General features: G+C 47.9%; 1 protein-coding gene across 1 annotated transcript; it reads left to right on the forward strand.

Moving 5' to 3' along the window:
* The first annotated feature begins 3,401 nt into the window (after nucleotides 1-3,401).
* On the forward strand, nucleotides 3,402-16,124 carry LOC139402185 (matrix-remodeling-associated protein 5-like). Its single transcript, XM_071146287.1, has 8 exons — nucleotides 3,402-3,595; nucleotides 3,780-3,909; nucleotides 4,123-4,361; nucleotides 4,489-4,640; nucleotides 4,787-5,246; nucleotides 5,337-10,531; nucleotides 12,257-13,292; nucleotides 13,415-16,124. Exons 1-8 carry the CDS (start codon nucleotides 3,417-3,419, stop codon nucleotides 15,648-15,650), a joined length of 9,627 nt encoding a protein of 3,208 aa, XP_071002388.1. The 5' UTR covers nucleotides 3,402-3,416; the 3' UTR covers nucleotides 15,651-16,124.
* Nucleotides 16,125-18,201: the final 2,077 nt, after the last annotated feature.

Consider the following 18,201-nt stretch of genomic DNA (forward strand, 5'->3'; position numbering starts at 1 on the left):
TAACCACAGTCCTACGGAATCCTCGATCGTGGCTCATGTTATCCACCCTTTGACCAATGACGAGGTTTATTACCTCCATTAGTTTAGCTCATGACTCAGAGAGAATCCACATTGATTTAAGGGAAATCATTTAACAAGGCTGTGCATGTGACCATGCCCAATATTACACTCTACTCTGCTTCTGACCAGCCCCAAGGCTATATTACAACATTATATAGACCTACCCTAAAAACCATGGCTTCGAACCATGACCAATGTGAGCTATCACAAATGACTGCTTCAGACAATGTCCAGAAACCCCTCAGAGGGAAACAACATTTTCTTTCTGCTTTCTGTGCCACTGCGGTGCTCTGTTCTGTCGACATCATGCCATTACAGCATGCAGGCCAGACAGTCAGACACTATGAATTCCAGCAGCATTATGATGGTAACCTCATATTATAATGGGGACTGTGTTGAACTGAATGGGACTGGGTCACTGCTTTGCTGTTATGTAACTGTGTGGGACTGAGGGACTGTCTGAATGGGTTTGGGCCTAATGCTTTCTACAGCCTGGCTGGGTTATACTAGAACAGAAGAGCAGCTACAGCACTACTGATACCTATAACAGAGACATCTCAGACAGAGAGAAAGAGAAAGAAAGAGAGAGAGAGATTTAGAGACGGGACATAGAAATAAAGGACACACCCACGCGGCCAAGGCCCTGAGAACAACAGCTGAGGAGCCCTTGGCTATTTCCACACCTCCAGGTTTCCCCCTTTAGCTCTGGAGGTGTGAGGCCGTGGGACCACCCCTGCCACAACACACACCTGTCCGAACTCTCCCAGCGTCATCAGACCCCCCAGCTGCATCACAAAATAACACAGGCAGAGTCCCCGACTTGCCACAGCACCTGCTCCACTGCTCTAGTCGGGGTGGGGAAAAGGTTCAATATAGACTAATGGCAAACTTATCAGGTGGTCTCACTTTTCATTCCAGATACAATTGTCTGAAAGAGGAAGTCACCCACTCAGACCCCCTCCTCAGCAACCTGGTCTCAGAGCATTTCATATTATTCTGTCTGTAAATCCAAGACACTCCATTTAGTATGATATATTACATTTCGTGTGGTATGTATTCATTTGTGGATGTCCATCATCCATTTCTTATAATATGTTACGAATTACAACTGGTATGATATGTAACGAATTTGCAAAACGTACAATATGTTATGAATTTGCAAAATGCATGATATGTTATGAATTTCAATTTGTTGTGGCTAACTTTAGCTAGGTTGCTTAAAAGTAGTAAGTAGGTGAAAAGTTGCTAATTAGGTAAAGTTGTCCATGATGAGATTCGAACAATCAATCATTGGGTTGCTAGACATTTGTGTTATACACCCAACCAATCACACTCATTTCGTCTTTGCCTTAAGTAACCTTTTCTGTTATGTAACCATTCCAAACATAACATATCATACTAATTTGGGTGCCCCTGATTTAAATCTACTATGTTACGTGTAGTTTATGAGACCAGGCTATCCAGTGAGAGGTTACCTCGTCCCCTGGCTATTGCGCACAGCGCGTGGGATCGAGATTATTTTTTACAATCCTTTCTTTCTTATCCCTTCCCTTCCTTTCATTTCAACTGCACAGTGGAACAAGACGTATATATATTCGTTTTTTCTTGGATTGTATAGGTTACTGGTTTTCAACTCTGTTATTTTCAATTCATAAAGTTGTAGTCTATTGAAACGTCAGTAAAATTTTGAATGCCAATATTATACTACGTAAATGATAATACTTTTTTAATCATTTCTACCGTTGCCAAATCGCCCTTTGGATAAAAATGAGCACTTGATGGGAATTGGACTATAACGAAATGAAGAATCTTGATATCTTCGATTTGAAGGATTGTCAGGTAAATTGAAAGTTATAGCTCCCAAATGAAATACCTATCCTACTATTCATATTATGACCGGGGGAACTTCTGTCAAAATTCCCGCTAGATGCTAAAAATGTATCTAAAATGTACTTCCATGCAATGTAAAGTTGTAAAGTTGTAAAGTTGTATCATATTGATGCGTTTACGCACCGAGGAAAAGGTATGCCGTTCTTCAATGTCATCACTCTCTGTGGCAGCTGGTCTTGCAGTCAGTCAAATAATAGCCCGTATCAGCATCGGGTCAAGAGTGTTAATAGTCAGGTGGTGATGGTTAACTGCTTGGTTGTGGATTATTAGAGGAAAGGTTCTATGAAGCCCACTCACGCAAAAACAATAGGAAACAGTTGGCGCTTCTGCCCGCAGATGGTGTAAATTATTAGTTGCGGAATTTAGATAGCTCGTTCTTCTCCTTTGAGAACGTTACTGTTTACATGTATTCACATAGATTGAAATGTCAGAGCAATGTCAAAGATAGCTGGTCAAGACGTTAGAATAACCAGACTCATACTGTAATTTGCACGGGAACGTCAGCACATGCCTTTAGAGTGTTTGTCAGTTCTGTGTGTCAGTGCCATCATGCCCTCAGTAGAACACTGGCCAATTGAACACAATTATTGACTCAAGAGTGTTTCGGAATGCAGAAACTGTAGCTGCATTAGGACACACTTAATTAGGATTGTCCGGATTTAGATACTCTACAGATGGTCATACTATCAACCAGTGGTGTATACTTAGTAAAAAGTAACAAATATTTTTCTTCACTGCATTCCTAAAGAAAATCATGTATTTTTTTACTCCATACAATTTCCCTGACACCCTAAAATACTCATTACATTTTGACACAATGGTCCTATTCACACACTTATCAAGGGAACTTCCCTGGTCATCCCTACTGCCTCTGATCTGGCGGACTTAGTAAACAATAATGCTTCGTTTGTAAATTATGTCTGAGTGTTGGAGTGTGCCCCTGGCTATCGGCCAATAACAAAAACAAGACAATTATGATGGCAAGTTTTCTTAATATAAGGAATTTGAAATGGTTTATACTTTTACTTTTGATACTTACATACGTTTTAGCTATTCCATTTACGTTTGATGCTTAAGTACATTTAAAACCAAATACTTTTAGACTTTTACTCAAGTTTACTGGGTGACATTCACACTTTACTTGAGTCATTTTCTATTAAGGTCTCTTTACTTTTACTCAAGTACGACAATTGAGCACTTTTTCCACCACTGCTATTAACAAAGTATCTGTTGATAAGTAAATGCTTGCTAAGGTTAAAATAAGGTTTAGGGTAAGGGTTAAGTTTAGGGTTATGATAAGAGTTAGGGTTAGTAGATAGTTAGTTGAAATGCTTCTGATAGTCTGTAGAGCGTCTAAAGTGTTACCCTGCATTATAGTTGTTACTGCAGAGACTGTGTGTGTGTGTGTGTGTGTCACATTGACATATATATTTCTATATTGTCAGTGAGCGGCCCTCCTATATAAGATGGTTCCCAGTGTGTGTGGTGTGTCCCTGGCTGTGGTGTTGCTGACTCTGGTGTCTCCTGGTGGTGCCTGCCCTCTGCCCTGCTCTTGCTACCAGCCCACTGAACTACACTGCACCTTCAGATCTCTGGTCAACATACCACAGCCCCTACCACAACACACACTACACATCAACCTGGGGTAAGGACTGTGCACAAATACATACACAAACTCCCTCTCTCTCTCTCTCTCTCTCTCTCTCTCTCTCTCGCTCTCGCTCTCGCTCTCGCTCTCGCTCTCGCTCTCACTGTCACTTTCACTCTCACACACACACATTTTAAAGGCATTCCATTGGTTGATGCTGTTTGTCTCTGGCCTCTAAAAGGTTCAACAGTATCAGCAGGATCCCAGACAGCTCATTGGCCGGTCTGAGGAGGCTGGCGCTGCTGATGCTTCATGGGAATGACATCCATGAGATTCCTGACGGAGCTTTCCAAGATCTGTCTTCCCTTCAGGTACTGAGAGGAGAGGGGTCAAATTAGCTAATAATTGGAAGCAAATGTAAATTCTTCTATTGAGCTTAGACACTGTTATTGTATTGTGTTGTTGTGTTCATTTGACTCACATTGATGTGTATGTATTGTTGTTTATAGCTGGAGGAGTTTATACCATGCATTGTCAATTATCATTCATTCAATGATCCATCCATCCATCCCTATCCCCGCCAGGTCCTGAAGCTGAGCTATAACAAGCTGAGGGAGATCTCAGCAAAGAGCTTCTCAGGCCTGTCCTCTCTACAGCGCCTCCACCTGGATCACAACTGGCTGCAGTCCCTACACCCCCAGGCCCTGCTCCGCCTCCCCAACCTCAGACTGATCCGACTGCAGGGGAACCGGCTCCACCAGCTGCACCCGCAGGCCTTCTGCACTCTGTCCCTACTGCAGACATTCTGCTACTCCACCCTCAGGTGGGTTTTCTACAGTCTTCATTTATTCATTTATTCACTCTTAGTCATAGGTCACACCTAAAGAGTAGTGCACTACTTAGTGGATAGTGTGTCATTTGTGACTGGACTATCCCCCTCCTCTACCCAGGCATCTGGACGTGTCCAACAACAGTCTGACTAACCTGCCCAGAGACATACTGAGGACCGCCCCTCTTCTGGAGTCCCTAGCTCTGCAGGCCAACCCCTGGACCTGCGACTGCAGCATGGCTTGGCTGCAGGCCTGGAGCATCTCTCACCCAGGTGACAATCACACTACACTAACCCCTAGATCTTTCACTAACCCCTAGATCTTTCACTCACCCCTAGTCCTTACACTAGTCCCAAAATCACTGGAACTGGGATGCTTATTTGGTTGAGGAAATACTGATTCTTCTCTTCTCTCTCAGGGTTGTTGAAATGTCCGGGGCCACAGTGCCTGGTCTGTGCCTTACCCAATCACCTGAAGGGACGTGGTCTTTTGCAGAAGAAAGACTTATCCTGCTCCTCGCCTGTAATTGCCACCAATCCCAGAGCCTCATCTCAGGAGGATGGCGGAATTCAGTCAATAGAAACTTTTAGAGAGGCTTTAGGTCACGCCTCCTTGGGGATGTCCGACCAACAGGGGAATGCCGTTGATCTGAAGTGTAACATCACACACTCCTCACAGACTCCTGACATTACCCCACCACAACTTTCCTCCTCCTCCTCCTTCACCCCCCTCTCCCTCTCTCTTTCCCTTTCCCTGGTCTGTGGGGTGGATGGGCACAGCTATGAGAGGCTGTGGAGGCTGATGGCCTACTACAGTGAGACACCTGCCAGGCTTCAGAGAGAAATCATGTTGAGTAAAGCCCCAACACTTGCCTACAGGTATGAAATTACAGAAACACACACAACACTCCTCTGTTATTATCCTACAATTTTGTTTTAACCCCAAAACATTCATTTCATGTCCTTCAGGTACAGACAGAGAGCAGAGAGAGATGGCTACTACCATACAGGGGTCAGGGCCAGTGTCCAAGCCCATCCTGCCTGGTTACTGCAGCCCCATGTTAGTCTCCAGTTCAACAGAGCTCAGTCCAGCACCCACAGGGTTAAACTGACCCTGTCCACCCTGGTGTCTGCCCCCCCAGACCCCCCATCCCAACACCCCTGGGTCCTCATCCAGACCAACCACACCCACACAGCTTTTACAGTAGCCACGGACAGCCAGATCCACCTGCCCTGTCCTGTCCTTAGCTCTACTGAGGACCTAAGCTCTGGAGACCCCAGGCTCCAATGGGTGTTTCCAGATGGTTTAACAGTCTCCTTCCCCTACCATAGCTCAGATGGTAGGGTCCGGGTGTCTGGCCAAGGGCTGATCCTGCAGAGAGTTGATCACTCTGATGCTGGACTGTACTACTGCGTGGCCCGGGCGGGAGGAAATGTCGATGTTCTCCCCCTCCGTCTGGTGGTAGTAGAATCATCCAACGCTCCCCCAGGGGAGGAGCTAGGCGCTGCTGTGACTGGATTGGTTGGAGACCCTGTCAGTCTACCGTGTGAGGCCTCTGGTTCACCGAAGGTTGAGGTGAACTGGGTTCTTCCTGACGGGGAAGTGGTAGGGAGTAGGAACAAGGGGAGAAGAAGGGGGGAGGCAGGGGTGACTGTTTTAGCCAATGGTACCCTGTCTCTCCCCTTCCCTGGGCAGAGAGACGCAGGACTATACCGTTGTGTAGCGGTGAACCAGCACGGTGCTGACTCTCACTCCACCAGACTGATTCTAACCCCACGTCCTACCGACACCTCATCAAGCATGAGATATCCCATGAGGCCACAGTCTGTGGTAGGGTTGTCCAACAGGGTACCAGCCCCTCTAGGGGTCAATGAGGTTGAAGAGGGGGTGTCAGGAAATGACAAGGAAGAGGAGGAGAACATACTGCACACCAGGGCAGGTAACACCAGGAGGAGAGGTCTTAGACCTAAACCTCCCCTGACACGGCGCCCCCCCATCAGATCTCACATGGTGAGGGTGGAGGGAGGCAGACCCCCTCAGAGGGGAAGGAGGCCCCTGAGGAGAGGCTTCCCTGTGGAGCAGAAGAGGAACAGGCTGGAGGGCCGTCGGAGGTTTAACCTGGCCAAACACAAGATAGACCCTCAGAAATGGGCCGAGCTGCTGGCTAAGATACGTGAAAGGACTGCCCCTAAAATCACAGACTCCCTGTATGTATCACCCCCAACTAGAGCACGTACTACCACCTCAGCCCCCCCAACTAGAGCAAAGACAACCACCTCAACCCCAACTGAAGCAAAGAAAACCACCTCAACCCCAACTGAAGCAAAGGAAACCACATCAACCCCAACTGAAGCAAAGACAACCACCCTAACCCCAAGTGAAGCAAAGACCACAACCTCAACCCCAACTGAAGCAAAGACAACAACCTCAACCCCAACTGAAGCAAAGACAACCACATCAACCCCAACTGAAGCAAAGACAACCACCTCAATCCTAACTGAAGCAACGACAACAACCTCAACCCTAACTGAAGCAAAGACAACCACCTCGATGCTAACTGAAGCAATGACAACAACCTCAACCCCAACTGAAGCAAAGACAACAACCTCAACCCCAACTGAAGCAAAGACAACAACCTCAACCCCAACTGAAGCAAAGACAACAACCTCAACCCCAACTGAAGCAAAGACAACAACCTCAACCCCAACTGAAGCAAAGACAACAACCTCAACCCCAACTGAAGCAAAGATAACCACATCAACCCCAACTGAAGCAAAGACAACCACCTCAAACCCAACTGAAGCAAAGACAACCACCTCAAACCCAACCGAAGCAAAGACAACCGCAGCAGCCCCAACTGAAGCAAAGACAACCAGAATGCAGACAACCAGAATAAAGCCAGGCAGCACACAACCAAAGACCACACAACCAAAGACCACACAACCAAAGACCACACTACCAAACACCACACTACCAAAGAGCACACCAGAGGTTATAGTGGGAGGAAAATCCCCTCAACGTACTGTATTGGAGTCAGAGGCTGATACCACAGAGGGTTTTTCCACAGATGTCCCCAGTCTACAGGAAGAGGGGTTGAATACTGTCCACACATCACTGATCCCAGACCTGCTAACAAAGGATAGAGTGGCCCCAGAGACAACAAACACTGCAGATCAGACCAATAACTTCCCCCAGACCCCTCAGTCAAACACAGACACAGATACAGGGACAGGAACAGAGACAGAGAGTTCCCCTAAAAGCACAAAGCCAACCTCCAGCATCAATGACATTAGCACAGAGGTGGTCCTTAATCCTGTAAGGACCACAGGTGAGAGGGGGAGGTATGGAACAACAAACTCTGGACAGTTAACATTCTCCAACTCTGTCCCATCGCAATCCAGAATCCCCTGGAATTCCAGGAGAAGGCCCGGCCAGAGGAGACGCATCAACAGACCCAGAGGACGACCCACCGCCCCCCAGAATTCCCCAGGTCCAACCTCCCCTCGCCAGAATACCCCAGGTCCAACCTCCTCTCTCCAGAATACCCCAGGTTCAACCTCCTCTCGCCAGAATACCCCAGGTCCAACCTCCCCTCGCCAGAATACCCCAGGTTCAACCTCCTCTCGCCAGAATACCCCAGGTCCAACCTCCCCTCGCCAGAATAGCCCAGGTCCAACCTCCTCTCGCCAGAATACCCCAGGTCCAACCTCCTCTCGCCAGAATACCCCAGTTTCAACCTCCTCTCGCCAGAATACCCCAGGTTCAACCTCCTCTCGCCAGAATACCCCAGGTCCAACCTCCTCTCGCCAGAATACCCCAGGTTCAACCTCCTCTCGCCAGAATACCCCAGGTTCAACCTCCTCTCACCAGAATACCCCAGGTCCAACCTCCTCTCGCCAGAATGCCCCAGGTCCAACCTCCTCTCGCCAGAATACCCCAGGTCCAACCTCCCCTCGCCAGAATACCCCAGGTCCAACCTCCTCTCGCCAGAATAGCCCCAGAGCAGCAATTGCAGACCCCAGGGGACTGCCAGCAGCTGCAACAACCACTACTAGAACCACTACTACAACCACTACTAGAACTACTGCTCCATCCTCTACTAGGATCACTGCTCCATCAAGCACATCCATCTCCCCCCCTGCTTTCTTTCCTGCCTCTCCCCCCCAGACACACACAGACAGGGTGACTCACTCAGCAAACACTGCTTCCCGGCTCCCTGACAGGTCCCAAACGACTAGCACACACACACAGATTTGCACACACACTCGCACACACACTGGCAAACATACACCCACAGTCACAACAACTAGTACACACACAGACAAACATACACCCACAACAACTAGTACACACAAATACATATATACACCAACAACAACTAGTACACACACAGACAAACATACACCCACAGTTACACACAGCGATACAGACAAACAGAGTTATGATGAAACAGAGGGTCAGATCTGGGCCACTCCAAAAGAGCAGGTTCCATCTGTCTTCAACCAACACAACCCAAAGGATATCAAAACAACTCCCCCTCGGTCTGGAACCACACCAGGCAGAACAACACCTACTGGCACTGAGAAAGAACCCAGTGAGATAGAACCCAGTGAGATAAAACCCATCTACCCAGCTGCTGATGAAGAACCCAATGAGGAAGAACCACCAGCCACTGATGAAGAACCCAGTGAAATAGAACCACCAGCAAATGATGAAGAACCCAGTGAGATAGAACCACCAGCAACTGATGAAGAACACAGAGAGGTAGAACCACCAGCCACTGATGAAGAACAAAGAGAGGTAGAACCACCAGCCACTGATGAAGAACGCAGAGAGATAGAACCACCAGCAACTGATGAAGAACACAGTGAGATGGAACCACCAGCAACTGATGAAGAACACAGTGAGATGGAACCACCAGCCACTGATGAAGAACACAGTGAGATGGAACCACCAGCCACTGATGAAGAACACAGTGAGATGGAACCACCAGCCACTGATGAAGAACACAGTGAGATGGAACCACCAGCAACTGATGAAGAACACAGTGAGATGGAACCACCAGCCACTGATGAAGAACACAGTGAGATGGAACCACCAGCAACTGATGAAGAACACAGTGAGATGGAACCACCAGCCACTGATGAAGAACACAGTGAGATGGAACCAGTCTATCTAGCACCTGATAAACCAGAGGAGAGACAACCAGAGTCAGAAATAAACAGCTCTCTTTTATCTACAACACAACTACTGTCCCCAAACTCAACTGATACAGCAGCTACCACTGTTTCAGCCATCACCTCCTCTACAGTCATCACCTCCATTAGAAGAACTAACACTATAACTATTCCTACAACTACTATTCCTACTACCACTTTTCCCACAAATACTACCACTATTCCTACAACTACTACCACTATTCCCACAACTACTACCACTATTCCCACAACTACTACCACTATTCCTACAACTACTACCACTATTCCCACAACTACTACCACTATTCCTACAACTACTACCACTATTCCCACAACTACTACCACTATTCCTACAACTACTACCACTATTCCTACAACTACTACCACTATTCCTACAACTACTACCACTATTCCCACAACTACTACCACTATTCCCACAACTACGACTACCACTCCTACTACTACAACAGTCTGGAGGAATCCTGGGCTAAATGCCATCCCAGACTCACATGGCAGTCGCTACCGCCCCCCACCTTACCCCAACGACCCACAACACCGTATCACTAGGCCTGACCCAGTCAGAACTCCACCCCCAATAAAACACGCACCCTCTCTCCCACACCGTGCCAACCCCAAACTTCTTCTCCCAGACATTTTAGAGACCCCTTCCTCTGCAGTCCTCACCACAAGAGCTCCGTCCAGCCCTCCCAAGATCTTCCCACCCACCACAGACCCTCAGGCCGGGGTCAACACTGGCTCTACTCCTCCTCGTTCCCCTCCCCTCTCTCCACACCGTAGTGTGACTGCCCAACGCCCCCCTCAGACCCCTGTCCTGCGTGTCAGGCCCCGTATCACCCCCCCCCACGTACGCTCCATGTCTGTCCCAGCTGAGAGTGACGCCCTCCTGCCATGCGAGGCCATTGGACAGCCTCCTCCGACAATCACCTGGATCAAGGTCTCCACAGGTATGCCACACACTCTACTCTCAATTCTACACACAATACATGCTACTGTCACTCACATACACACAATACGTACATGCACTCACTAATGTTCACACAATACGCCACTCAATATGTACAGTTGAAGTCTGAGGTTTACATACACTCTAGCCAACTACATTGAAACTCAGTTTTTCACAATTCCTGACATTTAATTATAGTAAGAATTCCCTGTATTAGGTTAGTTAGGATCACCACTTTATTTTAAGAATGTGAAATGTCAGAATAATAGTAGAGATAATTATTTATTTCAGCTTTTATTTCTTTCATCACATTCCCAGTGGGTCATAAGTTTACGTACACTCAATTAGTATTTGGTAGCATTGCCTTTAAATTGTTTAACTTGGGTCAAACATTTTGGGTAGCCTTCCAGAAGCTTCCCACAATAAGTTGGGTGAATTGTGGCCCATTCCTCCTGACAGAGCTGATATAACTGAGTCAGGTTTGTAGGCCTCTTTGCTCGCACACGCTTTTTCAGTTCTGCCCACAAATTTCTATAGGGTTGAGGTCAGGGCTTTGTGATGGCCACTCCAATACCTTGACTTTGTTGTCCATAATCCATTTGCCACAACTTTGGAAGTATGCTTGGGGTCATTGTCCATTTGGAAGACCCATTTGTGACCAAGCTTCAACTTCCTGACTGATGTCTTGAGATGTTGCTTCAATATATACACATAATTTTCCTCGCTCATGATGCCATCTATTTTGTGAAGTGCACCAGTCCCTCCGGTTGCAAAACACCCACACAACATGATGCTGCCACCCCGTGCTTCACGGTTGGGATGGTATTCTTCGGCTTGCAAGCCTCCCCCTTTTTCCTCCAAAAAGAATGATGGTCATTATGGCCAAACAGTTCTATTTTTGTTTCATCAGACCCGAGGACATTTCTCCAAAAAGTATGATCTTTGTCCCCATGTGCAGTTGCAAACGGTAGTCTGGCTTTTTTATGACAGTTTTGGAGTAGTGGCTTCTTCCTTGCTGAGTGGCCTTTCAGGTTATGTCGATATAGGACTCATTTTACTGTAGATATAGATACTTTTGTACTAATTTCCTCCAGCATCTTCACAAGGTCCTTTGCTGTTGTTCTGAAATTTATTTGCACTTTTCGCACCAAAGTACATTCATCTCTAGGAGACAGAACGTGTCTCCTTCCTGAGCGGTATGACGGCTGCGTGGTCCCATGGTGTTTATACTTGCGTACTATTGTTTGTACAGATGAACGTGGTACCTTCAGGCATTTGGAAATTGCTCCCAAGGATGAACCAGACTTATAGAGGTCTACAATTTTTTTCTGAGGTCTTGGCTGATTTCTTTTGATTTTCCAATGATGTCAAGCAAAGAGGCACTGAGTTTGAAGGTAGGCCTTGAAATACATCCACAGGTACACCTCCAATTGACTCAAATGATTTCAATTAGCCTAGAAATCATTTTCTGGAATTTTCCAAGCTGTTTAAAGGCACATTCAACTTAGTGTATGTTAACTTCTGACCCACTGGAATGAATTATAAGTAAAATAATCTGTCTGTAAACAATTGTTGAAAAAATGATGCACAAAGTAGATGTCCTAACCGACTTGCCAAAACTATAGTTTGTTAACAAGAAATTTGTGGAGTGGTTGAAAAATGAGTTTTAATGACTCCAGCTTAAGTGGAGTCATTTATACTTCAACTGTATTTCTGTCTGGCCCAGGAGCTGTGATATCACTGGACACCAAGGCAGAGCGTTTCCAGGTCCTACCCAACGGAACCTTTCTCATCCGGAGTGTGCAGGTCCAGGACCGGGGGACATATATCTGCAGCGCACAGAACTCTGTGGGTCTTGACCGCGTGATGGTGACTCTGGAGGTCTGGTCCCGCCCACCACGCATTCAGTTACCCACTCACAGAGAGGTCACTGTGCACCAGGGGGGAGAGGTGAGGTGGGAGTGTCGGGCTCAGGGGGTGCCTGTCCCTCTGCTGTCCTGGGTGCTACCTGACCGCTCCATCCTGACCCCCGACCTTAATTCCAACCCTGCCCATGGCCCTCACCCCCGGGTGTCTATATTCCCTAATGGTACTCTGCGTATTGTGGCTGTCGGCCCAGCCGACAGAGGACTGTATCGCTGTGTAGCCTCCAACCCAGCAGGGGCTAGCAGTCTGTCAGTCCGACTCCATGTCTCCTTCCTGCCTCCAGCCATCCAGCAGCCGAGAGAGGAGAGGGTAACCCAGCCAGCTGGCATGCCTGTCTACGCCCACTGCTCTGCCCGGGGGGCCCCCGTTCCCTCCATCCGCTGGAGGACCCCAGATGGTACGCTGCTGCTCCCCTCTCAATTCCTCAACGGGAACCTGTTTGTCCTCCCCAACGCCACCTTGCTGATACGCAAGCTTTCCACTAAGGACTCTGGGAGCTATGAGTGCCTGGCGACTAATGCAGTAGGCGTGGATAAGAGGACGGTGAGGGTGTTGATGACTGGAGATGAAGGAGGAGGTGTTGTCTCCACAGATAAAACTACATCCTCCTCTTCCATTAACAGTAACTCTGACCTGAACCCCTCCTCAGCCGTCCTTAACCCTCCTCTCCGGCCCTCCTCCCCCCTCAGTAAGGCTAAGATCCTCTCCACCTCTCCATCCAGTTCTATAGTTGTATATGGAGAAACTCTGCTCCTTCAATGTTCAGTAACCGGCAACCCAGAGCCTAGAGTGGTCTGGAGGGTACCTGGCAAGAAACTAGTGGATGCCCACTACAGGTGTGTGCTTGTCCATATTGATTTCTGATCTGTTTAATCTAGTCTGTCTCTGTTGTATTGATTGATTGTCTGTGTCTTGTGCTGATGTATCAAACCTTATCCTCTCTGTGTTGTATTTCCAGTTTTGACAAGAGGATGAAGGTACACAGTAATGGAACGCTGTATATCCAGTCTATGACAGAGAAAGACGGGGGGGACTATTTATGTGTCGCACGAAATAAAATGGCTGATGACTACCGCCTCCTCCGTGTCACCGTGGTCACAAAGCCCGCTAAACCCGCTAAGATTGAGCCAAAACAGCCATCCAATCAGAAGGTGGTATCGTATGGATCAGCTTTAAAGGTAGACTGTCTGGCCACCGGGCAGCCTGACCCCGCAGTGAGATGGAGCCTACCGGACGGAACCTCAGTGAACAGCGTACTGTTGCAAGGGGACGAGAAAGGGGGACGGAAGAGGCGGCTGGTGGTGTTTGATAACGGGACTCTGTTCCTCCCATCAGTGGGGATGGGGGAGGAGGGGGAGTACGTCTGCCACGCTGAGAACCAGGTGGGGAGAGACTCCATGAGGGTGATGATCAAAGTCCTTACCTCACCCCCTTCCTTCCAAAGAACGAGATATGAGGTCATCAAGGTGCAACAAGGGGGCGTGGTGGCTCTGAACTGTGGGGCCAAAGGAGAGCCCATCCCTACAGTCACCTGGTTCTCTCCAATCAATCGTGTCATCCCTGTGGGGGGGTCCGGTCCAGTTGTAGTGCGGCCAGATGGCTCCTTGGTGATCCAGGGGGCTAGAGGGGATGACGGAGGAAACTACACCTGCCGAGCCAGCAACGTGGCTGGGGAGAGGAGCAGGGTGATGGGGGTGGAGGTGAGCGTGACCCCACCCAGCTTCACTCTCAATGGGACTAGGGGTGGACTCGATGGGACAGACAGACACACAGCTGTTGTTAGCAGTAGTGGACTCAGTACTGTGATCACCATCAGTCAGTCTGCAGGGAGGGTTCAGTCGGGCAGGACTGGTAATGGTGTCATTAATAATGAAGTTAGTCATAATGGAGTCAGTAATGTAGGGGACCAGAGGGTCTCAGCAGTAAGAGGCCAGACAGTTCTTTTGCCCTGTCCATCCCAGGGCTTCCCTCCACCCCGCTTGGCCTGGTTGCTGCCTGGTAACGGGGTTCTCCCGGCGCCTTACTACGGCAGCAGACTCACTGTGCACCGCAACGGAACCCTGGAGCTGAGGGGGGTGAGGGCAAGCGATGCTGGCCTGCTGGTGTGTGTTGCTCGCAGTGAGAGGGGCGAGGCTCAGATAATGGTACATCTAGAGGTTTTAGACACACAGGACCCACCTCGCTCCAGAGGCCCAGTGACCACAGGGAAACCTCGCCCAGTAGGCCCAGTCAGCACAGAGAAACATCGTCCAGTAGGCCTAGTCAGCACAGAGAAATCTCGCCCAGTAGGCCTAGTCAGCACAGAGAAACCTCGCCCAGTAGGCCCAGTCAGCACAGAGAAACCTCTCCCAGTAGGCCCAATTAACATAGAGAAACCTCGCTCAGGATTCGCATTTACAGAGGAGACACCTCACCCCAGAGGCCCAGTCACTACTGAGAAACCTCACTTAGGAGGCCAAGTCAGCACAGAGAAACCTCTCCCAGTAGGCGGGGATAAGAGGACAGTACCAGGAGTTTCATTCCGAGGGGATACACCTCACCCAAGAGGCCCAGTGTCAGAGGCAGCAAGGAGTGTCATCCCAGAGAGGAAGCCTTTGGTCATCAGCAGATCAGCTTCTCTGGTCAGCATCATAAGCGGAGAGAATCTACGGCTACCCTGTCCCCAGACAGACAGCCCCAGTCAGAGTTCCAGCCAGACCCAGTCTCTGACCTGGACGTTGCCCAGCGGGGGGATCGTGTCTCGGGGCCAGACAGCAGGGACGGGTCAGTACTCAATCCTGGATGACGGGACTCTGACTGTGCAGCAGGCGTCTGTGTTCGACAGGGGGACCTACTCCTGCCGATCCACCAATCAGGACACCTTGTCTATCCTGACAGTTCCAGTGATTGTCATCGCCTACCCCCCTCGCATCACCAACGGCCCCCCTCCCCTGACCTACACCCGGCCCGGAGTTGCTGTGCAGCTCACCTGCTACGTCATAGCAACCCCCCGAGCGACCATCACCTGGGAGATGCCGGACCAATCCCAGCTAAGGGTCACAGGTCAGGCCCGTCTCTATGGCAACCGGTACCTGAGCCCCCAGGGTTCCCTAGTGATCCAGAACCCGACCAGAAGAGACACTGGGTTCTACCGCTGTACTGCACGGAACGCCATTGGAACCGACACCAAGGCCACTTATCTACATGTGATCTAACAGAACACACACACATTGAGACCTGGTCCTGCTTATCTTCGTGTCTGGAGGAGGCACACACACACACACAAATACACACACACACACACACTTTTTGCCCTAAGAAACTGCAAAGTTGAGTGCAGAAAATACTGTTCAACCAAAGACTAATAAAAGATAGTAATAGAGAATATAAAACCAAACGCATTTTTTTGTGTTATGCATCTTTTTTTAACCTTTATTTAACTAGGCAAGCCAGTTAAGAACAAATTCTTATTTACAATGAAGGCCTACCCCGGCCAAACCCGGATGACGTGGGGCCAATTGTGCTCCGCCCTATGGGACTCCCAACACGGCCGGATGTGTTTCAGCCATAATGTGTTATGCATCTTACAGCCATAATGTGTTATGCATCTTACATCCATAGTGTGTTACACATCTTACAGCCATAGTGTGTTATGCATCTTACAGACATAGTGTGTTACACATCTTACAGCCATAGTGTGTTACGCATCTAACAGCCATAGTGTGTTATGCATCTTACAGACATAGTGTGTTACACATCTTACAGCCATAGTGTGTTATGCATCTTACAGCCATAGTGTGTTATGCATCTTACAGCCATAGTGTGTTATGCATCTTACAGACATAGTGTGTTATGCATCTTACATCCATAGTGTGTTATGCATCTTACAGCCATAGTGTGTTACACATCTTACAGCCATAGTGTGTTACACATCTTACAGCCATAGTGTGTTACACATCTAACAGCCATAGTGTGTTATGCATCTTACAGCCATAGTGTGTTACACATCTTACAGCCATAGTGTGTTATGCATCTTACATCCATAGTGTGTTATGCATCTTACATCCATAGTGTGTTATGCATCTTACAGCCATAGTGTGTTATGCATCTTACAGACATAGTGTGTTATGCATCTTACAGCCATAGTGTGTTATGCATCTTACATCCATAGTGTGAGTTATAAAAGCAATGAGCAGCTCTGAGAAGCAACTGCATCATTCAACAACAAGAAATAGTGTCAACATCACAGACTATATCAGGGAGTAAAAACATCAGCTGTTGCAATACACATCATGCAACATGCAACATATTCAGCTCTGTATTACAACCTTTATGAACTTTTACCTCCATAATATTTAAAATGGCCTTTTGAGTCCTGTGTATAGTTGTGTATTTATGAGCAGAACAAATGTTCGAAAGTGGTCACAGAACTCCTCCAATGATAGTTCTGTGGAGCCACAGGAGGCTGCAGCACTCTGTGTCTGCAGCTGTCTGTGTCTACAGCTCTCTGTGTCTGCAGCTCTCTGTGTCTACAGCTCTCTGTGTCTGCAGCACTCTGTGTCTGCAGTGCTCTGTGTCTGCAGCTCTCGGTGTCTGCAGCTCTCTGTGTCTGCAGCTCTCTGTGTTTGCAGCTCTCTGTGTCTGCAGCGCTCTGTGTCTGCAGCGCTCTGTGTCTTCAGCTCTCGGTGTCTGCAGCTCTCTGTGCCTGCAGCTCTCTGTGTCTGCAGCTCTCTGTGTCTGCAGCCCTCTGTGTCTGCAGCCCTCTGTGTCTCGACTACTCTTCCAGCCATTAGGCTGTAGGCTACATACATCCCAAGATCTGTCAAATAAAAACAACATTTACCAAGTCTTTGAAGATTTGAAGATTTGAAGATTTTTGTATACAGTAGCATAGATGTGTGTATGGCTCCAGTGTCAGATCACACATGTGTAATATCCATATAAAAGCTGATACCATCATGTTTTAATTTTGTGTAAATTATTTGTCTTGTAAAGACTGTAATATATTGTTATTTTGTGCCTCTTATCATAAAGAGAGAGATGTCTCTCGAATCTCTCACTAACCTTGTGCTTTTCCCCTCAACTGCTACATTTTATAAATAAAAGATAAAAGAAATTCAGCCTGCTGATCATAGTCTGGCATAGTCTGTTGGGTGTGTGTATGTGTCCTGGGAGGGACAGAAACAGTGGGTTTGTTTGGGAACCTGAGGCTTTGTATCCCATGAGTCTCAGCAGAGAAACCAGGAAATGGGTTTGTTTGGGAACCTGAGGCTTTGTATCCCATGAGTCTCAGCAGAGAAACCAGGAAATGGGTTTGTTTGGGAACCTGAGGCTTTGTATCCCATGAGTCTCAGCAGAGAAACCAGGAAATGGGTCTTAATCCTTAAGAGTCTATTGTGTTAATCTATGTAACATAATAAAATAATCCCCATCAAAATGTGTCAATTTAAGCTACAGCATGGGCTGTATCTCAATCCACCACGTCGGTCCATACATCTGCGGTGGAAGGTGGTCGAGCTACAGCAGTGTTTGTCAGACCATGAGACATCCCGAAAGTTGTTCTTCTCATGAAAACGTCTGAAGCATCTGAATGGTTTGGCCTACAAACTAATATAATCACTCTATGGAAAGATGAGATTTACACAAGACTTACACAAGTGTCACGGGACTGAAGGCAACCCTGAAGGTAACCCATACAAATGAATGGAAGTATGGAGGTCGTTTTTAGCCCAAAAAATAAGGGGTTAAATATGTGTACTGAACAGT

The sequence above is a fragment of the Oncorhynchus clarkii genome, chromosome 3, assembly GCF_045791955.1.
Source record: "Oncorhynchus clarkii lewisi isolate Uvic-CL-2024 chromosome 3, UVic_Ocla_1.0, whole genome shotgun sequence".
NCBI classification, from domain to species: domain Eukaryota; kingdom Metazoa; phylum Chordata; class Actinopteri; order Salmoniformes; family Salmonidae; genus Oncorhynchus; species Oncorhynchus clarkii.

Coding starts and splice junctions, on each gene's coding strand:
- LOC139402185 (XM_071146287.1), top strand. CDS start 3,417: ATGGTTCCCAGTGTGTGTGGTGTGTCCCTGGCTGTGGTGTTGCTGACT. Junction 3,910..4,122: donor AAGATCTGTCTTCCCTTCAG/GTACTGAGAGGA, acceptor TATCCCCGCCAG/GTCCTGAAGCTGAGCTATAA. Junction 4,362..4,488: donor TTCTGCTACTCCACCCTCAG/GTGGGTTTTCTA, acceptor TCCTCTACCCAG/GCATCTGGACGTGTCCAACA.